Source organism: Tachypleus tridentatus, chromosome 3, assembly GCF_004210375.1.
Source record: "Tachypleus tridentatus isolate NWPU-2018 chromosome 3, ASM421037v1, whole genome shotgun sequence".
In the NCBI taxonomy this organism is placed as follows: Eukaryota; Metazoa; Arthropoda; class Merostomata; order Xiphosura; family Limulidae; genus Tachypleus; species Tachypleus tridentatus.
Window position 1 is genome coordinate 6226486 of NC_134827.1, and position 13263 is coordinate 6239748.

At 30.9% G+C, this 13263-nt stretch overlaps 1 protein-coding gene across 1 annotated transcript in view; it reads right to left on the reverse strand.

Moving 5' to 3' along the window:
* LOC143246270 (ceramide synthase 6-like) overlaps positions 1–13263 on the reverse strand; it is a 67903-nt gene that overhangs the window by 22343 nt on the left and 32297 nt on the right. Inside the window, exons 5-6 of the mRNA XM_076492720.1 lie at positions 11633–11683; positions 9511–9603 (exon numbers count right to left, since the gene is read on the reverse strand). Of these exons, the coding sequence (XP_076348835.1) occupies positions 9511–9603; positions 11633–11683 (144 nt within the window). The remainder of the gene's footprint in view (positions 1–9510; positions 9604–11632; positions 11684–13263) is intronic.

A 13263-nucleotide genomic window follows, 5' to 3' on the forward strand; every position in this document is an offset into this window, starting at 1 on the left:
GCAGTCATCTTAAGTAACATCACCAGGATGAAAGAGAGAAGGAACTGATAGCCAAACACATGAATCTAGCTCCCTGAAAATTAAGACCAGTAACCCGTCTACAGATGAAGAAGAACCGAATTCCTGGGAAGTCTTAAAAGTAGCTCTATTGACTGTTATAGAACAATTGCAGTTGATGTGCTAAATTGAGAATTCATACAAAGTTTTAGTATAACTGGAAAACAAGAAACAAAAGCAAAAAAAAATATTGTTGAAACAATTGAATGCAAACACAGTAAAAGAAAACTGTTGAAAAAAATTTAAATGATAAATGAGTACAATCATAAATGGTTACAACAGGCAAAAAAACACATTTAAATGAAGCTCTACCAATAAAAATGGAGCAGTACCATTTGTGGAGAGCAGTCACATGTTTAAAAAATGTCACAAAATTAGTGGAATATATGGACTGGTGTGTTAAGCATGAAATTATTTTAGCAATGTTCAGCAGGCAGAAAGATTGATATAGTTCTGTATGAGAAGACTATATCAAAATTCATAATATTTTTGCACAAGTTTTTTTGCATTCCCTTTACTATCAGGTCATCTCTTAAATAATGTCCAAAAAAGAAAAAGTATTTCAAATGCTTTTAATGCTATTTAATCAATAATGTATGTTCTATTATTATTAATTGCTTCCTGCCAACAATTCAGAAGCTTCTGAATACCACTTCTATAAAATTCTTGGGGCTTGAAGGAAAATAATGTAGAGAGGGTAGTTTCAACATCTTCATGTGTTCCAAGCTCTTTTCCATCAAGGTAGTTGTGCAAACTTCAGAATAGATAAGCAGATGGGGCAAGATCTAGAGAATAAGGAGAACATGGAAGTTTTTCCCAGTCTAGCTCTTCAATCTTTGCAGATGTGATCCTTACTGTATGGGGCCTTGCATTATACTGGTGTAACACAGTACCTTTACGAGTGATCAACTCAGTGCAACATTCAAGTTCTCTAACTGTTGACAATAGAACTCTGATATAATCATTACATTGAGTGGCAGCAACTCAAAGTGGATCACATCAACAATATCCCACCAAATGCTTAACAAGGCTTTCCTATGGTGGAAGTCCATTTTGGGCTGTGCTTTAGCCAGTTTACCTGTACTGAACCATTGTCTGCAGTGCTTAACATTTTTATAAAATATCCATTTTTCATCTCAGCCATTAACTTGTACAAAAAGGGCAAGTTACATTCACGAGAGTGCAGAGAAGTGCTAATGTCCACTTGCTCTTAGTTGGGCTTCTGTCAAATCATGGTGGACTCATTTTCCAAGTTTTGACACCCTTCCAAGTTGTTGCAGATGATGGAGAAATGTTGAATGGGTTGAATTAAACTTCTGTGCTACTTCTTCAACTGTTACAGCAGTCTTCATCAAGTGCAGCCAGCAGCAAGTCATCATTAAACTCAATAGAATGACTTGAACATGGCACATCACTTCAGCTGTAGTTACCTGATCTGAACTTCTGAAATGGCCTTCGACATTTTCTTTCATTGAGAGATTCCGCACTACTAACACCTTGAATGTTTCATGTAGATTCTGCTGCACTGTTGCTTTTCTTTAAACTCATAAAGCATTATATGCTTAATGTGCTCCTTGGACACACCCGTCTTCCTAAGGATTTATTTGATTAATTATCTGAAAAAGTGGAGTTGTGTTAGTTTATTTTATTTGTCTGAACATTTTTATACATGTCGTACTACATATTTTAGTAATTAAAGCCTTCTACAAAGACAGAAATAATGATGCACTTTCTGTATTAAATTTTTGGACATTACTTATGGGATGACCTGGTACAATAATAACAAATAAAATGTTAATTATATCAAGGTCTAATTACATTTATTAAGAACCACATTTCATGCTATGTACTCCCATTAGAACTACATCCTCCATGTACATGAGAAATGTACTCAGCCTAATGGCCACACTATGTTTTCTACTAGAGCTAAGAGATAATCAATTAAACCTATCAAATAATTAATGTTTTCTATAAATTCTGTAGTTCCAAATTTACTTAATGCATCTTCACAAAATCTGGTAAGCTTTTAGTAAATTTTACAAGTGTTGTACACAAAAAAAACAAAAACAATTTTTAATTTAGTATCTCTACTAAAGATTTGTTTAACAAGCTATAAAGTCTTTATTTTATCAGACTGGATTAAAAGTGCCAAAAATAAAAATACTTCATATTTTAACTGTTATTTTCTCTATAACACTAGATGGGCTCAACACACTTGACTGTCCACCATGAAAAATACAAAATAAATCTAAATTACCATTTTTTTTCTGTCAAGAAACAGCTACTTGTAATAGAAATTTAAAATTATTTATACAACACCCTCACTCTCATAACAGATTAAATTTTGTTTTCTTTTCTATATCCTGTCTAACTTACCTCAAATGGCATTAAATCACTCACAGGGTATGCTTAAAAAAGCTCATGCTATGTCTAAATATGCATGTTTCACTTCATTCCTTGGTGCTTAGCTTTTTTTTTTTCAATTAATTGACCTAATAAGTTTTCAATTTTTACACGTTAGTTACTTTTGTGAAAACATATACAAAAAGTTATGAAATTGAAGCTCAGAACTGACCATTTAGCTCTAGGAAAGCCTATTTTCATTAACTATAAATTTTTCCAATTAAGTTGGTTGTCCAAAAAATGATTCATGTGGCTTTCTAAATATGCATTTTAAAACACAATAGAAACAGTTAAACAGAATGCCCCAAAACTATTACAACTTATGTGGCTTTTTAACTGACTCACAAAGGTTTAAAATATTTTATTACACATGAAAGCACAGACTTTGATCTTCACTTAATAAAACCTGCATGAGAAAAGGCACCTTTTATCAAAACAAATTAATATAAAGAAGTCACAAACACACAGTTCACAAAATGGCCTTTCTGTCGGTTAAAAATGTACTGCTAACAAATAAGCATGGATAAATAAGTAAATTCAAAAGCTTTAAAAACTGGAATTTCTTGCATTCTTGAATGTCACAATCTATAGTTCATTGGTAGACATTCTGAAACTAATAAATAGGAAGAAAGAAAACCTAAAACAGAGAACTGAGAGCAGAGAGGTTTCATGTGATACACTGAAGTGAAGAATAATTTAAATATTTCCTTTTTAAGTTAAGAAATCAAAACTTATTTCATATTAAGATTTAAATTATAAACATTGTTTTGATGCCAAATTTACTGACATACATTGATAACAGCTGCTTAATTAAATTTTGAATCTAACTCACTAAAAGTCATGCCTATGTACTTTGACCCCTACAAAAACTTTATATATTTAGAGAAATATTATTTTTCTTGTTGACAAATTTAATTATAGCTCAGAAATTCTCTAAAAATACAAAAACATATCCTTGACTGTTAGACTGGGTACAAATTTAGCTTTGTATTTATTAGTTCACTGTCATATTTAAGGCCAAGTTTGCTCTGGGAGCAGAAGAGCTATTAACCTCTTACTACGGAGAGCTCATGTCATCATTTTAAATTGTTAAATTAAAAATCTAATTCAACTACTTTATTATCAATGTATACATAAACTTGGCATAAAAATGTAGTTAATAAACCAAATTTTAATGTAAGTTTTAAGTTCTTAATTTTGTAACAATATTTTGAAAATCCTCAACCTCCTCTAATATGAGAATCATGGCATTTGTTTTTCACTCATTCCTTTTCTAAATTCTCTTTCTTCTCTGAAGTACATATTTTAACAAATTAATTATCATAATAGATATTACTAAGACAGTCTAATTTTTATAGCCTTCAATCTTTTTTTTTCATGAAGTCAAACTAGAAAATCTGATCTATTTGCCATCCCCACCTGTCATATCCTCTCTTTCACAAACTGCCAATAGTTCTCTGATATTTTGTACTATGCTATTTATAACTTATAGAAAGACAGTTTGAAGTCAAACTAGAAAATCTGATCTATTTGCCATCCCCACCTGTCATATCCTCTCTTTCACAAACTGCCAATAGTTCTCTGATATTTTGTACTATGCTATTTATAACTTATAGAAAGACAGTTTGAAGTCAAACTAGAAAATCTGATCTATTTGCCATCCCCACCTGTCATATCCTCTCTTTCACAAACTGCCAATAGTTCTCTGATATTTTGTACTATGCTATTTATAACTTATAGAAAGACAGTTTAATCTAACAAATGATATTATATTACATTGTTTTCATTTCAAAGTGTTGTCTATTTCATCTTTAATTTGAATACTTCTCTTGCAAAGTTCAGTCTGAAAAACTCTTAAGTTACTTCAAAACTCTTATGCCACAATTAAAAAGCCAGTTAAATTATGACAGTTATAAAACAATATCTGCTTGATGTATGTTACTTTTGTGTTCTTATGTACATTATCTTAGTAAACAGAAATATGTTTTAGTATCATTGGTATAAAAAAAGAACATTTAAATTTATCAGCAACCAGCAACAAAATCAAGACATCAAAATACAGCATTTCTTGTTTTTCATGTATACTTTTTATTTATTGTAACTGAAATTTAATAATTAAAACATATTTGGTTAGATAAGGTTAAATTAAGTAAGATAATAAAAATTATTTATTTGTGCATTACATTATTAAATAAGGTCACATGAGATACAACTGCTGAGTGATTTACAAGATGTTTGGTAGGATTATTAGTTACAATTACAAGAGCAGTAAGACAATAAAATTAAGTATAAACAAATGTATTCTGTTATGAGTCTTAAGCTATTTAGGATAAATATATATATTAATATCTACAGTCATTGTAGATAGAAGGGGAGAAGGTAACTTAAATTTTTTTTTTATGGTTACAAGGTTGGTCAAATTGACTCAGTCCATATACTTATGACATAGAAAATAATAGATAAAATATAACATTTACTTTCAAGGTTTTAGAGGTTATGTAAATGAAGTTTAAAAGTTTTGAGATGAAGTATTTTTCATATTAACATGAAAATCATTTGCAACACTCCACATATTCATGGACAAATCTTTATTTGAAAAATCTGATTTTCCATGTACAAAGGACTTGTGATATTTTCTGAATGTTGTCATATTTTATGAAGTTACTTAAAATAGTTATATTATAAAAACCCTGATGGTCACACCAACCAACATTGTACAGAAAGTGTTGAGTTTTTTAGACTGTTTTATTACTTCTGCACAATCTTGGTAAATATCTCTCCTCATTTTCTTTAATACTGTGAGGGCTTCTGGAGCTCTCATGAAGTTTATCATGTTTGTGGATTCTGCACCTAAAGTGAAGTACAGACACAGTAAAATTAAGTGAAGCTTGTATCTGTGTTACTTGGCTTTATAATTTTATGTATTAGGAATATTTTTACATTATTGGGTTTAACTCAACTTAAAAATAGGTTCACACTTACACTGGTCACACCTTTGTCAATAAAGCTTTCTTGTTCATCTCTTGTCAGTTTCACATGTTCACAAGAAACACATCTTTTGTATTATGTTTTTGTACTGAATAAATATTTTTGTATTTTGGGCTTTTGTTTCTCAGTTTCTTTTTACACACTGAACTTGTTATGAGTTCACAAAGAAACATGCTTAGTATCTTGGTATCCTCAAACCTCTAGTTAACACATGCAAACCAAGTACTCAGAGAAAAATCAGAATAAAAGTAATTGATCACACAGAAATTACATTATTTACAGCTCAAACAGGCACACCATCTGAAATAAGTCAAAGTGGTCTGCAAGTAGGATGGCGAGATCTTAGGGAGGTCCTCTCCAAGATCTAAGGCTTTTGCTTTTATTGTCAAGGCCCCTGCTAGACATCACATTGCAACAGTGTGTGGAGGATATGAAATAAGGCCATCTTAACTGAAAGCCCTGAGATGTTCTCCCACCACAGTTAAGCCTAGGTAATGAAACTGGACAACTGAATATCTTCTGGGTAGGACAGGCTAGGATGTCCAAGAATAAATGGGGTGGTCTGTGGGGCCCTATAGCCATAGCAACTGAAAGCAATGTTCTACAGATGGATGGATGAACTCCACAAAAATAAGCTATCTTGCTTGCAGGTAAGACATCAAACTTTCAGCAATGGGATCAGCAGGCCCTAACTTAGTATTCTAAGGTAAATCCACATGCTAGAAAATACCACAAGAGCAAGCTTCTTTACGAGATGACTAGGTTAATCTCAGGCTACGTGTATCCTGAGAAACATCTACAGAAAGTTCCATTGAACCTTGAACCAGAATGTTGTGATTCTAGGCCACTTTCATCACAATAAAAGCATCAAAGTGCACTTAAACTGAAACAGAAGACTTTACAGGTGTAAGGTAAGATGCAAATGAAGTGATTCCAGTTTCACTGACCATCTTCTGCATAAATATAAACATTAATTTCAAGGGTGTGACAGGAAGCTTGTAAAATTTATTTGTAAGCCTTTGTCAACCTCAACTCTTTGTTATTATGTTAATAATATCAACAACTGTAACATCTTAAGGTGTAGTTGTAAAATCTGTTGCTATGGTCATTCCTCCACAGGGAACAATGAAGGTTTCCTTCTTCAATATGGCACTACAATGTTTAACAAGTTCATTATGTTACAATCCTTAAGTTGAAATAGCTGTGATATACTCTCCAAGTACATCTGTGCCAGAAGTGCATTGTCAAATGGGTGGAAATTTGCAGTTTCAAGCTTCAGCTCTCCACTGTTGTAGTTCAGGAAAACTAATATATACATTATTTTATCATAAAATCACTAAGCAATCCCAAGTTTACAAACTGCAAAAAATTCAAAGAATGTGAACAATGTGATTTTCATTCACTTCATAAAGATGAAATTTTCCACAAGACCTGTAAACAATACATTATAGTGAGATTTTTTATGAACCTAGGATATCTTATAAGAAACTACAAAATGTAGTTAAGTAAAGCCTTTGATATAAATATCACATCTGGATATTTTACTGGTTTTCCTTATATATCTTAGCCTAAGAAGTATTACTACATACAAATTATAATGAAAACTGTCATTCATATGGGACACCCCTCCCTGCAATTATGTTACTGTCAATAAGAGCAGACTGGCGACAGCAAACAAATATAATGAAAATAATTCCCATAAATTTTGTTGTTTTTTAAATTGTTTATGTACCTTTTCAACTATTTCTTTTCAATATCAAACACTGTTAAACCATCTTGAGCTTTACCTATAAAATTGTAAAGATGCTATGAACAAACTTCAATTTACCTGTTTACTAGTCAATTTTCACTAATTAACATAAAAACACATTTAAAAGTAGAAGTTTCTCAACCAACTTTCATGTTCATTGAAGAGATACCAGTGGAACCAGCAATGAAACTTGCTAGTAAAACACTATATATGTAAAAACGGCTGGTATGGGTAGAGAAAGCTCTATGCAGAAGAGTGAACAACGTTTTGACCTTCTTCGGTCATCATCAGGTTCACAAAGAAAGAAAGAGGTGACTGACTAATAGCTGATCACATGTTTGAAGGTGGTTGTGTAATTGAGTGTAGGAATGTAGAGAGTGTGCTTAGATGTTTGATTATTTATTAATATAGGTATTAAGGTGTTCCTTTGTATTGGTTTATTTTGGGCTTGAGTGGTGTATAAGTAGGACTTTATTAATTTTGCATTTGTTTGTTTATTTAGTATTTGGGTGACTTTTTGTATTCTTTGGATCTGGTTTCCATTTTTCCACTTCTCCAATATAGAAGTCGTGACAGTTATCACATTGTATTTTATAAATAATGTTGGTGTTGTGTTTATCATAGTTTTTACATAGTATAGACCTCAGTTTTGTGCCTGGTTTTTGAATAAATTTGATATTAACTGGAATGTCATATTTTGTTACCAGTTTTTGTCAAACGTTGGTTATATTTCTGCTGATGTTGAAAACATATGGTATGCAGCAGTATATGGTTTCGTGATTTTTTGAAATTGTGAGGTATATTTATTTTTGTTAGTTGATTTTGCATTTTGTCTAGGTGTGTGCATACAATATTTTCTACAGTTTATGGAGGAAACTTATTGATGTTGATGAAGTATTGTTTTATTTTGTCTATTTCATTGTTAATTTTATCTGGTGAGCATAATTTTATGGCTGTGTTTATTTGGTTTCATAGTATGTTGAGTTTTTGTTTTGTTTCATATGCTGAGTCTCAAGGAATGTATAGTCCAGTATGGGTGATTTTTCGGTGGATTTCCATTCTAACTTGTGTTTCGGTTCTTGTAATTTTGAGGTTAAGAAATAATATTTGATTGCTTTCTTTCTCTTTACAATGTGAAGTTTATGTTGGGATGTATAGCATTACTGTGATTGAAAAAATTAAGTGTGTTCTGTAGATGTGAATCCTGCAATCGTGTCATCTACATATCTGTACCAGTATAGTGGTGGATGTAATGCTGTGTTAATTGCTTGTGTTTCAACTTGTGTCATAAAAATATTGGCTAGAACTGGTGATACTGGGTTGCCCATGCTTAGGCCATCTGTTTGTATATAGTTGTGGTTGTTGAACATGAAGTTTGCCTTCATCATGGTGAATTGTATGAGGGTTGCTAATTGGTTGTTCATTCCTCGACACAGAGCTTTCTCTATCCATACCAACCGTTTTTACATATATATTTTTCTCTACAAGTGGGTTTTCTCATCATCGCGGATTACTAGTAAAACACTGAACATGTCTCAATTAAAAACATTTTTTAAAATGTTGAATCAGCAAAATATCATAAGCCATATGCTTCTTTTTTAGTAAAGGTAAAAAAGTTAGTTTTCACAGAACTATACACACACATTTTGCTTCAACTCCTACAAAACACTGTAGAAGTGCCATTTTCTCTCTATTGTAAACACACTACACTGCTATAGTGCATGGAAAATGTTATTAGAAAAGAGGTATTTTTAACAAGTCATTTTGCAGCTACTGAGGTTTATATGGGTGTTAACTGATAAAATTGCCCAGACTTTCAAATATGTATGACAGTTAAAATTCCTTAAAAATTTCCAAATCTTCAAATTTCCTTTTTTTGTCTAGTTAGAATAAAATAATGCATAAATACAAAACTCTACTATAGAAATTTAGAATTGCTAACTCCGTATATTTGAAACCCTAATTCATCCTTTGAACTTATAAACCTAGACAAAATCAGCATATCAAATTCTTTTTTTTTTAAATACAATAGTTGAAAAAACTGAGTCACTAACAAAAACCTTGTACAATTTCATCTACTTAGTGACAACTATAAAGTTTAGTATGAGAAAACAAATACACTATAAATTTATAGATTCCTTAAAGAAAGTGAATTTAAGTACAAACGCTTCAACAAAAACAGGTAAAGATGCAAAAAATACATGCACAGATATGTATTCAAACTAACTTTTATAAATATTTTACGATAATGTCAATAATGTTACAAAAACATTTAACAAGTATAAACAATTTCTTGAATAGTACTTCCTCACCTTTCTTTTAATGTCCAGAAACTGTGAAAAAGTTAAGGCCCAGTAGAAGCCTAACTCCACCATGTAATACCACCATACATCATCTGTTACTGACTGCAGAAAAATGAAAATCACTACTGAATCAATAAATAGACATTAAAGTACAACTATTAATGATAATCTAATTAAAGACAGACTATTTTTTTATGATAAGCAAGAACAAAAATAGACTTCAAACTGTATAATGTAGTCATAATTGCATCTGTTATTTCATCATCATGGTTCTGTTAGTAACTCAAGTTATACATTAACAGCTGCTGAAGATGTAGTGTTATTTTACACATGTAAATGGACATTAAAGTGCAGCATTCCTTCTTGCACTTGCATACAACCCCTGTTTAACAGTTGAAGTCATAGTGTTACTTGTCTTTAAAGAAATTTTTCTGGAAATATATGAGGCATATAAAAAAGATTTTCAAAGCTGTATGTTGTTCACATACATATTAGTTCTTCAATAATTCAAGGATTGCTACAAAATCTGTTGTTTTTAAATTGTTAAAACAGACAGAAAAGCAACTACAGCATGCCCAACTGATAATTATTAGTGTATTATAATACACTAAATTAAAATGCTGTGTAAACTATTTACACATTTTGAAGTTTAATGGGCAAAATATCTTATTTAAAGAACATAGGTTTCTAAAAAACATTCAGGCAGCAAAAACTCAGTGTTTATGAAATAGCAAAATCACATAAGGGTAACAAGCGAAATAATATTGTTGTCGAGAGAAAACTATACATTTAGACTGATATCAAGTACCCAATATATCTTGGTGGTCAAAAAAGACAATTAACAAAATAACTAGAATTACATTTTTGGAATGTTAAAAACTCCTATATTATGTCTGTCTGTATGTGTGTCTGTTTGTCTCTATGTATCCGTCTGCCTCTGTCATGGCACCTGTGTAAGAAGTTGAGTTCTGGTTTATTGAACAGAAACAAGTATCAAACTAATCTGTTAGCACAACAGAATCTTGTTTCTCTTGGTGAATGCTTGAATATACATAAATATGTAAGGGAATGATATTTTTAAAAATCTTTTGAAAACACCTTGTTTGGAATCAGTATCATCTTTACAATATAAGGGGCAGCAAAATTTATAAACAAACTTATAATTATTGTAATTTTTTAGCCTTATCTTTAAATGGGATTAATCTTTGAATACAATAACTTTTAAAATCACATGACATGTAGTTAAGGATAAGCAGTGCTAAGCGTATTTTTGATCTTAAGTACAAATATCACCACTGAGATAAAGTGTAAGTGTAAGCTTTTTAACTGTGAAAATAAGCAGACTTAATTTTATTGGAAATTGGTTTCTCTTCTTTCTCAATTATGTTTTTCAAAACTAAGTGGAAAAAGATTTTTTTGCAACATGTTTAAAATTAGCCTTTTTTGTTTTAAAAAAAGTTATTACAGATACTTTGTAAACACTTGTTTTGTATTTTTTTCTGTGCTTCTGATGAAAAGCTCTTACTTTTAAAAATTTTTGGCCATTATGGCCTAAAAACCAGAACCCAAACCTATACTATAATTCTATTAATCTTCTCAGAAGTTAGTAAACCAAACTATCTGAAGTAGTGGATCAATTGGTAATATGTAAATGAGCATTGTAAGCTTTTGCCAAACACTATCATTAAATTACTTATCAGACAAAACAAGTAATTTTCATTTATATAAATATCAATATGTAAATAATATGGTTCAATTTCCTTTTGTACAATAAAAAACTCTTGTTCTCACCAATAATTTACAGGACTTTACTTTGGAGACACAGAATAAAAAAAATAACTATATAAAAACAAAAGTACTGCTTATAAAATTGTAAACTTTTTAAAACATTCTACATGTAAGTATACTGTCACATAATTTTATGCATTATCTTTAGATTTACAAGATGTTAATTAAGCATGCTGTCTCCATTATTACTATCTTTAACAAGAATACAGAAGTTGTTGTCTTGAAACAACTACTCAATAAAGAAGTAGACAAGCATACTGATCACCATATGATTACTCGAAAAATATATAACATCAGTCTTTACAAGAAGAATTGTTTAGGCATTTCAAATGAAATATCCTACCTGATGTGGATAACCATACCAGCAATAACGAGTGTCCCACAACCAAGGTTTCTAGAAAATACAAAAATCAATAAAAATGGTTTTGTTTATTCTATACTATAACAAGTGATTTTTTACTTTGTGTAAATGAGTCTGAACTTTGATACTTGCACTTTTTTTTTTCAAAAATATGCTCTGAGAGCCTTTGTTAAATAGAATCAGACTGTCTCCCAACATTTTGAGGTCAACTGCACATAACCTTTCTTCTAATTTTCCAACTGAACAATATTCTACTATTAAAAGTTAAATCTAGCAGGTATGTTTCTACTAAATTTTAACATTCATATTTGCAATAGTTTTCATAAAACTGTAATTCACCTTACTTATCAACATTAATGAGAGTACTACAAGAAAATGAAAATGTCATTAAAAAACATGAATATTTTAAAGTAAAATCTAGCATAATTTTATACACAATGATTTTAAAATTTGATGACAGTACGTATACACATTTTATTACTATTCACATGAAGCAGTATTCACCATTTAAACAGCTTTTGAAAAATTATTCAAGAATAGAGAAATGGTTTTTGCTCTTTACAAAATTATGAAGGGAAGGGGAGAGAGAAAAACATGCTCAAGTAGTGAAGCAAGTGGAAAAAATATAACTCATATGACTAGTGTTTTTTCATCTAAAGTATTAAAAACTTCAAAATAACTTAAAATCAAATATAACCAGCTTATTGTATAGGCTTCCAAGTTTGTTTAGTACTTGGTATAAAAGTTTCTAAGTTGCTCTGCACAAAATTTAAAGGATTGTGGCAAAATCTGATTTTTTTATAATGTTAAAATGAGAACTTACAAATGCAGTTACAACATATCCAACTGGTAATTGCTACAAAAAATAAATATGCTATGAAAAATATTTATATATCTCCAAGTTTAATGGGCAAAATATAACACAACATCCTTGAAAAGTCATTGATTGATTTAGTGTTTTACGGCACAAAGCAGCTAGGCTATCTGCGCCAAACATCCAGTAAAAAGGTAAAAATAAATTAAATGTAGTAAAACACATAAAAGGGAATGAAGGTGAAACAAAACATCACTGAAAAACAGAAAAGATATAAAACCAATGTTGACACCTAGTCTACAATGTTAAGAGAGAAAGCAGAGTATGAGAAGTTGTAAAGGACTTTCTCAAGCAAAATGGTAATGATCATAACCCACAGGAAGACAAACAGGTAAGTACAAGAACCACCGTCAGTCACCTGAAGTTGGCCTTTCCAGTCCTGGTTCTGGGTTATGTGTCATTATGGCCAGTACTAAAAGGTAAAGTAATAAAAGTGTTAAATGACACGCAGCAAAAATGTAATAACAACTTGCCAGGACGACTAACGAGTAGTTCAAACAGCAGCGTTAGTCACCTGAAGTTGGCCTTTCCAGTCCTAGTATCGAGTTATTTAATGTTCTGGCCATTTTACAATTTCCAATTGAACTAGAGAGATTGAGACTCTGAAAAGGGAACCACAATTAAAAAGGTGTAATGAATAAATATCAAACACTTAAATGAGGTTAAAAAGATTAATGGCCATTAAAAAACTAAAAACTTTATCAAGGTGGACAGTGTCACCATCACCAATAACATTGTC